General features: G+C 44.0%; 2 protein-coding genes across 2 annotated transcripts in view; one reads left to right on the top strand and one right to left on the bottom strand.

The window, feature by feature from the left end:
- Tbc1d22a (TBC1 domain family member 22A) overlaps positions 1–14623 on the top strand; it is a 300861-nt gene that overhangs the window by 123702 nt on the left and 162536 nt on the right. The window lies entirely within an intron of this gene.
- On the bottom strand, positions 7603–7928 carry LOC121461314 (prothymosin alpha-like). The gene has a single exon (XM_041672325.1). The coding sequence runs from the start codon at positions 7926–7928 to the stop codon at positions 7656–7658; it is 273 nt and encodes a 90-aa protein (XP_041528259.1). The 3' UTR covers positions 7603–7655.

Here is a 14623-nt window from a genome sequence, read left to right as displayed (position 1 = left end):
AGTGACAGTGTCCTTTGCTTTACAGAAGCTTCTCAGTCTCAGGAGGTCCCATTTATTCAATGAGGTCCTTAATGTCTGTGCTGCTTGGGTTATACGTAGGAAGTGGTCTCCTGTGCCCATGTGCTGTAGAGTACTTCCCACTTTCTCTTCTATCAGGTTCAATGTGTTCGGACTGATATTGAGGTCTTTAATCCATTTGGACTTGAGTTTTGTGCATGGTGATAGATATGGATCTATTTTCATTCTTCTACAGGTTGACATCCAGTTTTGCCAGCACAATTTGTTGAAGATGCTCTCTTTTTTCCATTGTATACTTTTAGCTCCTTTATCGAAAATCAGGTGTTCATAGGTTTGTGGGTTAATGTCAGGGTCTTCTATTCGATTCCATTGGTCGACTTCTCTGTTTTTATGCCAATACCAAGCTGTTTTCAATACTGTAGCTCTGTAGTAGAGTTTGAAGTCAGGGATGGTAATGCCTCCAGATGATCCTTTGTTGTATAAGATTGTTTTGGCTACCCTGGGTTTTTGTTTTTCCATATAAAGTTGATTATTGTCTTCTCCAGATCTGTGAAGAATTTTGATGGGATTTTGATGGGGATTGCATTGAATCTATAGATTGCTTTTGGTAGAATTGCCATTTTTACCATGTTGATCCTCCCAATCCAGGAGCAAGGGAGATCCTTCCATTTTCTGGTGTCCTCTTCGATTTCTTTCTTCAAAGACTTAAAGTTCTTGTCAAATAGATCTTTCACATCCTTGGTCAGAGTTACCCCAAGATATTTTATGCTATTTGTGGCTATTGTGAAAGGTGATGCTTCTCTAATTTCCCTCTCTGTTTTCCTTATCCTTAGTGTATAGGAAGGCCACTCATTTTTTGGAGTTGATCTTGTGTCCTGCCATATTACTAAAGGTGTTTATCAGCTGTAGGAGTTCTTTGGTAGAGTTTTTGGGGTCGCTTATGTATACTATCATATCATCTGCAAATAACGAGAGCTTAACTTCTTCTTTTCCGATACGAATCCCCTTGATCCCCTTATGTTGTCTTATTGCTATTGCTAGAACTTCAAGCACTATATTGAAGAGGTATGGAGAGAGTGGACATCCTTGTCGTGTTCCTGATTGTAGTGGGATGGCTTTGAGTTTTTCTTCATTTAATTTAATGTTAGCTGTCGGCTTGCTGTAAATAGCTTTTATTATATTTAGGTATGACCCTTGTATCCCTAATCTCTCCAATACTTTTATCATAAAGGGGTGTTGAATTTTGTCAAATGCTTTTTCAGCATCTAATGAAATGATCATATGTTTTTTTTCTTTCAGTTTATTTATATGATGGATTACACTGATAGATTTGCGTATGTCTAATCAGCCCCGCATCTCTCGGATGAAGCCTACTTGATCATGATGGATAATTTTTCTAATGTGTTCTTGGATTCAGTTTGCCAGTATTTTATTGAGAATTTTTGCGTCGATATTCATGAGTGAGATAGGCCTGTAATTCTCTTTCTTGGCTGGGTCTTTGTGTGGTTTTTGTATCAGGGTAACTGTAGCTTCATAAAAGGAATTTGGCAATGACTCTTCTGTTTCTATATTGTGAAATACATTTAGGAGTGTAGGTATTAGCTCTTCTTGGAAGTTCTGGTAGAATTCTGCATTGAAACCATCTGGTCCTGGGCTTTTTTTGGAAGGGAGATTTTTGATAACAGTTTCTGGTTCTTTGCGACTAACAGGTCTATTTAGGGCGTTCACCTGGTCTTGGTTTAGCTTTGGTATATGGTACTTATCTAAAAAAATGTCCATTTCTTTTGCATTTTCTAGTTTTGTGGCATACAGGCTTTTGTAGTAAGATCTAATGAGTCTCTGAATTTCCTTTGTGTCTGTGGTTATGTCTCCCTTTTCATTTCTGATCTTGTTAATTTGCGTATTCTCTCTCTGCCGTTTAATTAGTTTGGATAGGGGTTTGTTGATCTTGTTGATTTTCTCCAAGAACCAACTTTTTGTTTCATTGATTCTTTGGACTGTTTTCTGTGCTTCTATTTTGTTGATTTCCGCCCTCAATTTGATTATTTCCAGTCTTCTACTTCTCCTGGGTGAGTCTGCTTCTTTTTTTTTCTAAAGCTTTCAGGTGTGCTGTTAAGTCTCAGATGTATGCTTTCTCTGTTTTCTTTAAGTGGGCACTTAGTGCTATGAACTTTTCTCTTAGCACTGCTTTCATAGTGTCCCATAGGTTTGAGTATGTTGTCCCTTTATTTTCATTAAATTCAAGGAAGACTTTAATTTCTTTCTTGATTTCTTCCTTGACCCAGGTGTGGTTCAGTAGTTGACTGTTCAGTTTCCATGTGTTTGTCGGCTTTCTGGATGTAGGATTGCTTTAATCCGTGGTGATCTGATAAGACATAGGTGGAAACTGATATTTTTTTGTATCTGTGGAGGTTTCCTTTGTTTCCGAGTATGTGGTCAATTTTCGAGAAGGTTCCATGAGCTGCAGAGGAGAAGGTATATTCTTTCCTATTCGGGTGGAATGTTCTATAGATGTCTGTTAAGTCCATTTGCTTCATTACCTCCAGTAGTTCTCTTACTTCTCTATTAGGTTTCTTTCTGATTGACCTGTCCATTGCTGAGAGAGGTGTATTGAAGTCTCCTACTACTAGTGTGTGTGGTTTGATGTCTGCCTTGAGTTTTAGTAATATTTCTTTTACATAAGTGGGTGCTTTTATATTAGGGGCGTAAATATTCACGATTGAGACATCATCCTGACGAATTGTTCCTGTTATGAGTATAAAGTGTCCATCTCGATCTCTTTTGATTGATTTTAGTTTGAAGTCAGTGTTGTTAGAAATTAATATGGCCACACCTGCTTTTTTCTTAGGACCATTTGCTTGAAAGACCTTTTCCCAACCCTTTACTCTGAGTAGATGCCTGTCTTTGTGGTTGAGATGTGTTTCTTGCAAACAGCAGAATGTTGGATCCTGTTTTTGTATCCAATCTCTTAGCCTGTGCCTTTTTATAGGTGAATTGAGACCATTAATATTAAGTGATATTAATGACCAGTGGTTGTTTACTCCGGATATTCTTATTGTTTTTGGAAGTAGAATTTGTGTGTCTCCCTTCTTTGAGTTGTGCTAGGGAAGGGTCGCTAGATGCCTCAGTTATTGTAGGCAGTGTTGGCAATGTTGGATTCCTTGGGTTGTGATTTTCCTTCTATTACTTTCTGTAGGGCTGGATTCATGGCTACATATTATTTAAGTTTGTTCTTATCCTGGAATGTCTTGTTTTCTCCATTTATAGTGAACGAAAGATTGGCTGGGTATAGTAGTCTGGGCTTGCATCCATGGTCTCTTAGCTTCTGCAGTACTTCTATCCAGGACCTTCTGGCTTTCATTGTTTCCATAGAGAAATCAGGTGTAAGTCTGATCGGTTTACCTTTATAAGTTACTTGGCCTTTTTCCTTTGCATCTCTTCGTATTCTTTCTTTAACCTGTATATTTTCTGTTTTGATTATTATATGGTGAGGGGATGTTTTTCTTTGATCCAGTCTGTTTGTTGTTCTGTATGCTTCTTGAATATTCAAAGGAATATCTTTCTTTATGTTGGGAAAGTTTTCTTCCATAATTTTGTTCAAAATATTTTCTGGGCCTTTGAGCTGTGACTCTTCTTCTTCTATTCCTATTATTCTTAGGTTTGGTCTTTTTATTGTGTCCCATAATTCCTGAATGTTTTGTGATGAGAATTTGTTGGCTTTGCAGTTTTCTTTGATCAGTGCGTTTATTTTCTCTATGGTGTCCTCAGAATCTGAGATTCTTTCTTCTATTTCTTGTATTCTATTTATTATACTTGTTTCTGTAGGCTCTGCTCGTTGACCTAGATTTTCCATATCCAGCTGGTCCTCAGTTTGTGTTTTCTTCCTTGCTTCCGTTTCAGTTTTCAATTCTTGAACTGTTTCCATTACCTGTTTGATCATTCTTTCTTGGTTTCCCAGGGTATTATGTACGTATTTATTCATTTCTTCAAATTATTGGTTATACTTCTCATCCATTTCTATTAGGGCATTTTTCACATGTTGTTTAAGGGACTCTATTGCTTTCATAAAGTGAATTTTTTCCACTTCTTCTGTGTTAGGGTGTTGAAGACCTTCTGTTGTAAGATCATTGGGTTCTGGTGTTTTCATGCTGTTTTTCAGATTATTGGGTGAATTCTTGCCTTGGCGCCTGCCCATCTCCTCCTATCGATGCTATCTAAGGGGTCTGTTAAAACTGGTTCAGGTTTCCCTGCTGGCCAGGGGCTCCTGTTACAAAATGCCCTAGCTCTGTTTCCTGGTTCCTTCCGGGGGCCAAGATCCCTCTCACCCCTCAGAAGGGTCTTCAGGAATAGGACCCGGCTCCTCCTTTGCCAGGGACCTCCCCAACCAAAGGCCTACCTCTTTGATTTAATTGTAGTGGGGCGATCTGCTCTCGGTGTTGCGAGCAGTCCCTGCATCCTGCTTCTGCTGCCACGATGGTTCCGGCTGCCTGCGGCCTGTGTCCTCTGCTGCCACTCCGGTCCCAGCCGGTCCCAGCCGGTCCCAGCCTGTCCCCGCTGGCCACAGAGGGCGTCCTCTGGCCACCTCCGCAGTCCTGGTTCTGGCCACCTCCGCCATCCGTATTCTGGCCACCTCCGCCTTCCCGGTTCCGGCCGCCTCCCCCCCACCTTTTTTTTTTTTTTTTGGATTTTCGAGACAGGGTTTCTCCGTAGCTTTTGGTTCCTGTCCTGGAACTAGCTCTTGTAGACCAGGCTGGCCTCGAACTCACAGAGATCCGCCTGCCTCTGCCTCCCGTGCGCCATCACTTTTTAATTTTTTAAGAGAGGGAGGGATGAAGGGAGGGGGAAAGAGAGAGAAGTGTGTGTGTGTGTGTGTGTGTGTGTGTGTGTGTTTGTATGCACAAGTCCAGAAGTCGGCATTGGGTGTTGAAAGACCTTTCATGGAACATAGAGCTTACTGGTTTGGCTTGATTGGTCATCCAGAAAGCCCCTCGAATCCTCTGTGTCGTCTGAGCACTGAGATTACAGGAACAGTCTGTCATGCCCAGCTTTTTACATGGGTGCAGGAAATTAAACAAAGGACTTTACTGACTGAATCATTTTTTAAAATCTCCCTCCCCCCCCACTTTATTTTTTTCTTTTGGTATTGTCTCCCAGTGTTCTTTGTCTCCATTGGTAGTCTGTTGTCATTACTAATCATATATTCCCAAATAGAGTTTAAAGAAACTAACATAGTAGAGGGTGAGCAAGTAAAAGTTGCACTAGGGTCCTGTATGTGAGCGGAACCTTCTCCTGTGAACCTGAGTTCTTGTTTTGTTGCCCCGTGATTGCGTCATCTTTCAGGAGGGTGTAAAGGAAATATGGAGACAGCATTTGAAGTCTGCCTCCCCAGGTTCCAGTGAAAGAATTATTTTTGAGCCACAGTGGCAGATACAAGTTGGCAGAGGATGGGGCTTTGCCATTATGAAGCAAATCAGATGCGGCAGCAGACTGCCAGCAGCTCTCCTGACATGGTGTTGGCATGCTGATTGTGGGGGCAGATTCCGACTGCAGCCTCAGGTGATGGTGTCTTTAGCAAGTGGACAGACTCTCAAGGGTATGTAGGAGGACATCTTTTCACCCTGTTACTCACAGGAAGGACTCTGTGCTCCTCAGCTTTCTGTCACTGTTACCAAATACCTGGATCATTAACTTGCAATAAGAAAGGTCTATTGTTTAGGTTTATTGTTTTGCAGGCCCGAGGTCAAGATTACCAGGCTGTGTTGCTGTGTGCTTGCGGTGGGGCAGCACACGATTGTGGCATGTGCATGTGTGGTGAGGCAGGACCTATCACTCTGTATGATGGGCTGGGTTCCCTGAATGACCTAGGGACCTCCCATGGTGCCTTGCCTCTGAAAGGATCTGCTACTTACTAGTGACTTCTCCCTTACACATGGATGGTTGGGGGACAGTCACTATCCAAAGTCCAGCAGGTGGTATTTAGAGCAAGACTGCAGATGCTCTTCTTTTTTTTTTGGAAGACACAAGAACATTCTTTCCTTTTTTAATGGTGTTTTCAGATCAAACAGATCATCTACAATTTATAGATGATTAACTGCTGCAAGGAGAGAGGAAATACAGAGATGAAAATGTCCATTGCTCACATCTGTTCATAAATCTAAAGGTGAAAATCTTGTACATTATAGAGAAAAGGAGATGGGCATTATCTGCAAAGTCATAAGCCATCAAAAATATTTAAAAAGTAGTACACTTAGACAATGGAAATCTAAAAAACAAAGCCCTATCTCCATCAAAGACACATTTGCCATTTTGGAGTTATGATTCCATCTCAGCAGTTGAGTGAATGAGGAACCCTATGTAGGTAGGGAGTGTCCACACTGAATTTGGAATATGTCATCAGGATTTGCAATTCTGAGATGGTTCAGGTTTAGTCAGGATGGTTGCTGAGCAATTTCAGTCCCTCTGCATCCATGGAGATTGGCTCCTGGACCCCTGTGGACAGTGCAATCTGCAGATGCTCGCATCTGTATATGTATGCATAGTATTTGCATGCAGCCTTCACCTCCTCCCGTATACTTTAAACAGTCTCTAGATGACTCATCATACCCTGCATGTTAATGTATGTAAACAGTTGTTTTCCTGCATTGATCAGGGAATAATGACATGAAAATGGCTGTGCCTGTTCTGTGCAGGCACAGATTTTGAGCTGCAGTTTTAAGAATCCTTAAATGTGGGTCTCATTAATATGGAGGGCCATGGTTCTCTAGGACAGTGAGTAGCAGAGGGCTTGGTTCATTTTCCCGAATTCCCGGGAGATGTCTCTCAGGTAGTCTTACAGCTCAGAGTGCTTGGTCCTGGCGATGGGGCATAGGCAGGCTTTCCCAATAGACTTGTTTTTTTTTTTTTTTTTAGAACAACTTAGCAAAATAAAATTCTGGTTTATTGTTGGACATTGTTTCACACATACATCAAACAGGCCAAAAAAAATAAACAGCAACTTCATAGACAAAAAAAAGGAAGAAAAAAAAGAAACCTTTTATCTTTGGCCTTTTTAACCATCTCATACAAACCAACTACTTATAGTACAGCTAGGTACATACACAAAAAAAGTTACTGGAATGCTCGGAATAAGATTGTTTTTTTGTTGTCGTTTTTTTTTTTTTTACAAGGTTTTTTTTCTCCTTTGAGATTATAATGAACATGGTCACACCACAAGTAAGGTCAGAAGTAGGACAGAGAACGCTCTGAAGGCTGGTCTGGTCACCCGTCATCATCAAAAATGGCTGACCCCTAACAATATGTACAAAAATATAAAATGTAAATAAAAAATACAAACAAATTTTCCTTTTAAAGTATTTTTAAGAAAAAAAGCAGGGCCTTGGAAGTTTTGGTTTTTTTCCTCCCCTGTTGCAAATTCATGTTGTGGTTTTGGTGGGTTGATGAAGAGCGCATGTCATCTGTGGGTGGCACTGCCCGCTGTGGGCGGGCGGGGCCTGCTCCTCTACTCGAAGGTGACCATTCTGAGACGGGAAGTGGAGGGTGAACAGATCACGGCGGCCTCAGTTTAGCTTTTCCTTTGCTGTCATCCTCGTTAGTCTTCTGCTTCTTGGTGTCAACATCATCATCCTCATCGTCTTCAGCTACCTGCTGCCCGTAGGAGCCTCAGCTTCCTCATCTTCATCTCCATCCTCTTCCTCACCGTCACCTTCTTCCTCCTCCTCCTCTTCCTCCCCACCTTCTTCCTCTTCTTCATCTACCTCATTGTCGGCCTCCTGCTCCCCATTTTCCTCATTCTGAGCATTGCCATTGGCAGGTGCGTCTCTTCCATTCTCTGCCTCCTCCACAACTTCCTTCTTCTCCTTCAAGTCCTTGGTGGTGATCTCAGAGCTGGTGTCCATGGCCGAGTCTGACATGGTGGGGCATGCCGGTGATCCGCTGCAGCGAGGGCGAGACGAATCGAGTTCGAGGACTCTGGCGAGAGAGCTGCCGGAGTCCTCCGCGGAGGAGCAGGAGGAGGAGGAGGAGGAGGAGGAGGAGGAGGAGGAGGAGGCGGCGGGCGGGCGAAGGCGAAGGCGGCTGCAGCGAGCACCGAGCAGCACCAGGAACAATGCAAAGATGGCTTTTCAGAGCAGCCAGTGGGGCCCCAATAGACTTGTAACATTTAAGTGTGGAGCAGGTATGGGCTGTGCCGATTGTCAGCTGATTTTCAAATTTGGAAATAGGTGTTGTGGTAAATGAATGCCCTGGTTAGTTTTGTCAACTTGACATAAGTCTAGACTTTCCTGGGAAGAGGGAACATCAATTGCCTCCATCAGATTGGTCTGTGGGGCACTTCTTGATTGATTGGTGTGGGAAAGAGCCCAGCCCACTGTGGATGTGCTACCCTGGGCAGGTGGACCTAGACCTTGTAAGAAAGGTAGCTGAGCCAAGCCAGGGGTACAAACCAATAAGCAGTGTTCTTCCATGGTCTTTGCTTCAGTTCCTGCCTCCAGGTTCCTGCCTTGGTTTCCATCAATGTTGGACTATAACCTGTAAGCTGGATTAAAGTCTTTCCTCCCAAGTTGCTTTTGGTCAGTGTTTTATCATAGCATTGAAAGTAAACTAGGCCAGTGAGTGTACAAATCCTGGATGCAAACCCCTGTGCTGCTCACTGTAGGAAGAAAAAGAAGGTCTTACACTCACCATGCACCACAGACACACCTTTCTGTTGTGACAGGTTCTGTATCCCACATTTTACATATATTCTTTTTAATCTTAAAAGCCAATCCTGTATCACAGCAGGGAAATTGATGCCTGTGAAGTTCAGGGACATGTTTGGGGTGTATTGCACCCTTTTTTCCAGTTGAGGCCATAAGTATGTCTTAGTTCTTCTTTCTCCCCTTGTGTTTAGGGAATCTGACAGGACCTAGCAGGTACCTGCGTGCTGCTCACCTTCAGGCAGCAGTAATGGAGCCGTCTTGTTTTCTGTCTTATTTTTGTTTTGAGTAGTTTCTCATTCTGAGTGGTGGATGAGGAAGGCATGTCTGTCTGCGAGTGAAGAGCTTTGCTTTATGAGGGCATCTTCCTCACCCCCAAAGGCCCAACCTTAGCCATGGCCATCTGTTTCTCCAGGGAAGGCTCAGTGAGTCTCCTGTGGGTAATTAGAAGTGGCTACTTCTGTCACACGTTCATAGCTGCTTAGCTATGCCAGTGTTGTCAGATGTTTGAGGTTTTGCTTCAGTAATAAGAATTGAACAGTATTCAAGATGGATTCAGACTGCATTAATATTTAAGAGCCTTTCTAGATCCAGAAAGTGCCTGTGAACCCCTCCTGAATGTAATGTATACAGCACATGTCAATTAGGAAGAGAGACGATGTGCGCTTGGCTCCCCGTCTGCTGAGGCTCCCTCAGCTGCATCCCAGGACGCGCCTCTTGCTGGAACACGCAGATTGCCAGTCTCCCAAAGGGATTCTCATGGAAAAACAGGCTTTCCATTACTTTGCTGTTCCTAATAGATCTGTGTCCCAAATAGGAAGGAAAATCAATTTAATTACTTATGAAACTTTTCCTTCAGGGTGAATGAATTATGGGGAAAAAATGAAGTGTCTGTCTATCATCAGTAACTTTATTTCAGGCCGAGGATGAGAGATATTAATTTGCTCTGAAGACTAGGTGTGGGGCTGCTAGTGAAAATAGAGAAGGCGTGCCAAGGTGCGCGCATACTTATGGCTGCAAAGCAGAAGCACTTCCCTGCTGAGACTTCCTGGAAATGAGCTTGAGGACCACTGGCAGCTAAGATGGTGCTGAACAGAAGCCACAGGCCTGTGCAGGTGTCAGAGTGGGAGAATTGTGAAGGAGGAGAGAGCTAATTGCAATTAATGTAATTAGGAGGGGAGAGATGTTTTCTGGGGGGAACCACATGCTTCACTTCTGGCTGCTGCTCCCAGCCTTCCTGTGGTACCCATCTCCCAGTAATTAATGAACCCCATCTTCCATTGGAAGCCACGAGGTGCTGGGCTGGGCTGGAGTCTGTTGGCACTCCTTAGCTGGGTCAGGAGACAGCTCTGCGTTTCCTTCCGACGAGGCGTGGCTTTGTAGTGTGGTCATCTCTGTAGGAGCAGAATTTAGAAACCGAGCCTGGGAGAAAAGTGGTTTTTTAGGTGGTGCTTTCAATGTTCAGCTATGAAGGCCACGGTGTTGCTAGATGTCCAGGGTGGAACACCAGGGATGCTGACTGAAGAGATGAACCACCGTTCCTTCAGGGACATAGTCCCATCCTCTTTCTGCCATCATCACTGTCTTACTTTACCTCCCCAAAGGCCATCTTGCCCCGTCTGGGCCCTTTTCCCAGCTCCTGGCAACCTCTCATCTCTCGTCACTTCTCTGTGACGTTTGTCTTTCATTGTGTGACCTTGTCTGATTGGCTGCTTTCATGCATCCCTGGGCAGCACATACCTGCACTCCTTTCTGTGAAGAGAACTCCGCAGCCATTCCTCAGTGGGCAGGCTGTTTTCACCTTTGGCAACTGGGAGCATTCATGCCATTTTTGCACAGATGCAATTTCAATTCTTGGAGTGGAATAACTGGTCACATGGGAATTCTGTTTTTAACCAAACCCTTTTACAGTCCTTTTGGTGACATGATTTTCTTGTCAGCTTTTGTTATTTTTTTCATTTTAGCTATCTTAGTAGATACAAAGTGCTATTTAGTTGTTTTACTTTGTATGTTTGGTGACCAATAATATTGAGTATGTTTTATGTTTTATTATTTTTACATATCAGTTATGTTTGATAATTTTATAATTCATTTAGGAACTTTTAATTTTAAATGCACATTTTTTTCCTTTCTTTTCTCTTTTTTTTTTTTTTTAAGAGAGGGTCTCATAAGGTAGCTTGGACTGACTTGGAACTTGCTACTTAGTTCAAGCTGGCCTTGAACTCTTGGTAGTTCTGTTCTCCCATTTTGGCTTTCCCAAGGTGAAGCCACCAGCACTGGTAGCATACTGTTATTTTAATAAACTTTTCAATTTTCTACTTAGGCTTTTCCGTCTGTTGTAACTGATATTTTTTTGTTTGTTTGTTTTTTGGTTTTTCGAGACAGGGTTTCTCTGTGGCTTTGGAGCCTGTCCTGGAACTAGCTCTGTAGACCAGGCTGGTCTCGAACTCACAGAGATCCGCCTGCCTCTGCCTCCCGAGTGCTGGGATTAAAGGCGTGCGCCACCATTGCCCGGCTGTTGTAACTGATTTTGAATTGTCATAGAATTTTCTGCAGTGAAGAAACTTGGAATCCTGCAGATAGGACCGAGAGGTGCAGTCCCGCAGAAGCACTGTGGGGCACGGCTGTCCTCACTGTTGTGATTTAAGTTGCAGTGCTTTTTGGCTTGTGGAAGCCATTGCCTGCCCTTCACCATCTCCTGTCCATCTGTGTATCTGTCTGTCTGTCTGTTGTACATCCTGGTTTTCTGGCCCTGGCTGTTGTGATTCTTCCCTTCCTTGGCAGGGTTGTGTTCAAGAGATGGGAGAGTCGCCTGCCCCCGCTATGCTCATCTGCTTGGCAGTTGGCAGTCCTTTTGGGAGAACCTGCTGCCCCCTTGCTTTGTGTTGCTCACTTGGGGGACCTGTTTGTTGAGTTCTTTCTTCTCCAGAGAGATGCAGAAAAATTGCCAGGGCTTTTAGAATCCTGCTCGCACCTGATAAACGTGTCTTTTAATGCCAGCTGTGAATGAGAGAAGGATGCTCTTTGTACACTTGCATAAATGAGGTGTTCTGAGCTGTGCTGTGTTGTCTAGGAAACATGCCTTTGGAGGTCCACAAGGACAGAGGGCTGCAGCATTAGAGATGAACAAGAGAGATTGACAGAACAAACTGAGTACAAAACAGCCTGCATGCCATCAAATGAGACAGTTTAGGCGAACAAGAAACAAGCACTCATTTCTGCTCAACCAGTCCAGGTTTTCACTTCAGCTGTTAAAGTGACAAGATGTGACCCTCTCTCTTTCTCCCTTTGCTAGTTCTGCCCCAGAGCACGGCTTTGCTAGCAGACAGTGGTAGTTGCTTCATGAACTCTTGGGTACTCAACAGTAAAGACTCTTGTTAGCATATGATTGGAGCTCTGAGTGTAAGACCCAATCCCTTTGGTTTCCCATGGGCTGGGCCTCCATAGGACAGGACTCCCTTGTCAGCAGAGAATGGTGCCTGCTAGGATTTCTGCATCTTGTTGCCAACAGCCCAAGGTCAGAGCTAGTTAGTTGCCTATGTTCAGGCTGGCTGGTCGTCATTTCTAGCTTGGATACAATGATGTCAGGGAGTTCTGAGGACCCACAGAGAAGGGTGATGGTAGCAAGTGGATTAATATAGTTGCAAACCTTTTCGTGAAGAGATGAATGATAAATGGGGGTCATACTCCTGAAGAGGAGGAAAGGAAGGAGAAGGGTAGGCCTTTTATGATCCTTGTGCTTTCTATATGCTCATGTGTGTAAACCAGAGAACCAGAACAACAGAAGCGGTGGTGCTCACCCAGGCTGCAAAGAGACATCATTGGTCTTCATTAGAGAACCCATGTTTTTGTGCTCCCTGTAAGATACAGGCATGGCATTGTAGAGACATGGGGGAAGTCTGCATCTGTATCCATGTGTGCATGGATGCACCTGTGTGTATTTGTGGGGAAAAGCCACCCACAGTTTCCTAGCCTTTATGTGTCTATCTGCCTTTGGGTCTCCTGCGGACTCAACCTCTGCAGAACACAGACAGTGCCAGCAGCTTCTCTGCTCAGGGAAGTTAATGACTGAGAGTGTGAGTGCTGGGAAGTCTTTGAAATAAAGTTATGTCCATTGTAATTACAGCTTTGATGGTATTTATATTTAAATCATTATTGCAGCAATAATGTACCAGTTTGCCCATGAAATATAGAACCACTGTGGAAGAAAAGTCTCTATACCAGTGCATTTCTGAGGTTGAGCTACATGGTCTAACTTTGGGCCTTTGCTATTGGTTGCATGATTCATGTATTATGTATTTCCAAAGAGTAATGAAGGCTGTGCAGTTTTGCCTAGGGCACTGAGTATTGAAAATATACAGCCAGTCCAGTGGTGCTGAAGGGCAGATTGGAAGTCTGCATTGACAAGGCTGTCTTTCATTCCAGGTGGGGTGCCACCGCCTTCCATGCCTTGGAGTTTGATTTGGTGATAATGCATCATTAGAGACAAGTCCTTGTGCCAGCCATCCAGCTACAGTGAGGCAGGAAGTGGACAAGCATCTCAGCAGTGACGGATGGCTTTTTTCCCTTCAGATCCATACAAAATTCATAAACATGATTTATAACCAATGAAGTTTAAGCTGCTTGAAGCAGAAGGTTCAAATGCACAGCTCTATGGTGCAGGCAATGTCTGTCTTTTGATTTTGTCTCCAGTCATGATTATCTGGTGAAAGCATACTCTGCCACAGGCACAGGACAGACAGTTCTACTCACTGAGCAGTTGTGGTAAGGGTAGGAGTCAGCTAGAGGAGGCGGTTCATTATTCCTGAGAACAAGATGAGGCACATGGCCAAGGCAGGGATGTTTCTATAGGACAGGTGTGGCCCTGTATGCTCTGTGAGTGAGCTCTTTCTGAGCTCACTTTTGACCATTTGCCCTTCTGTTTATTGCCTGTCTCTTTGTCTTTGAAAACTTTCTCCTTCTGGCTGCAGGTCAGTGAGTTCTCCTGGCCTCCTCTGCAGTCCTCTTCTTCACTGTTGCCTCTGACTCCTTGTTCGACTGTTTGCGAGTCTCCCACTGTCTGGAATTGGTTCTCTCGGGGTTCTTTCTCTGTCCTCTGCTCCAGAGTGCTGTGTGTGTAGAAGCCCACAAGTACTTTATAGATGCTTTGTGACCTTCAGAAGCTAAGCCACATATGTCAGTTGTATTTTTCTGGACCCATGGATATCTCTCCATCACTCTTGGCCAGGGATGCTGGTGTTCAGGGAAGAGACCTGGTGTTTGTTACGCTTCTAGTCCAACCTCCACCTGCGCCTCCCTCCCTGCATTAGCTGGCTCCTGGCCAGTTCCTAAAGACACAGGTCACGTACCCTGAGGTCAGGAGAGAGGCTTGTGCTCTTCTCTGATTGCTGTATCCACTCAGTAGGCTGAGATAGCAAAGACCCTTGTTGTCTCTAGTCCCTTGCACCTCAGGCTCAGGTCCCGAGTCTGTGCCTCTACAGTTTCCCCTCTGTCCTCTACCTTTGGACCAGCTCCTTAGCTCTGCCTCCCTGATACCATGTCTCTGGACACCAGAGACACCAGTTCTGGTTTGACCATACTCTGCCTCTGCTCTGCCGTTTTCCTAGTGCTTGTTTTGATTGTCATCTTTTCCTCAAAATTGAGGTCCTTGGTTGCCTGTGTCTGCTGCAGCTACTGCTGTGGGTGGCAGTGGGTGGCAGTGGGTGGCAAGCAGGAGCTCAGGACCTCATTGACTGAATTGGAGCGTGGACAATCACTAGCCCTGAACACTGTTAAGCACTAATATTTTCTACAGTGAAGTGGGTGTCTGCCCATTGGGATCTAATGGGAGATAATGCTATGTAATTTATATAACCGTGTCATCACAGATTTTGTATAAATTAGAAAAATGTCTCAAAATGCTAAATTCAGGT

Source organism: Microtus oregoni, unplaced genomic scaffold, assembly GCF_018167655.1.
Source record: "Microtus oregoni isolate MIOR12 unplaced genomic scaffold, Mior012 000022F_ref0000154, whole genome shotgun sequence".
Taxonomy (NCBI): Eukaryota; Metazoa; Chordata; class Mammalia; order Rodentia; family Cricetidae; genus Microtus; species Microtus oregoni.
This window is presented reverse-complemented; position numbering and strand designations above follow the sequence as displayed.

Excerpts from the sequence above, each read along its gene's own strand:
- LOC121461314 (XM_041672325.1), bottom strand. The coding sequence starts at position 7,928 with ATGTCAGACTCGGCCATGGACACCAGCTCTGAGATCACCACCAAGGAC.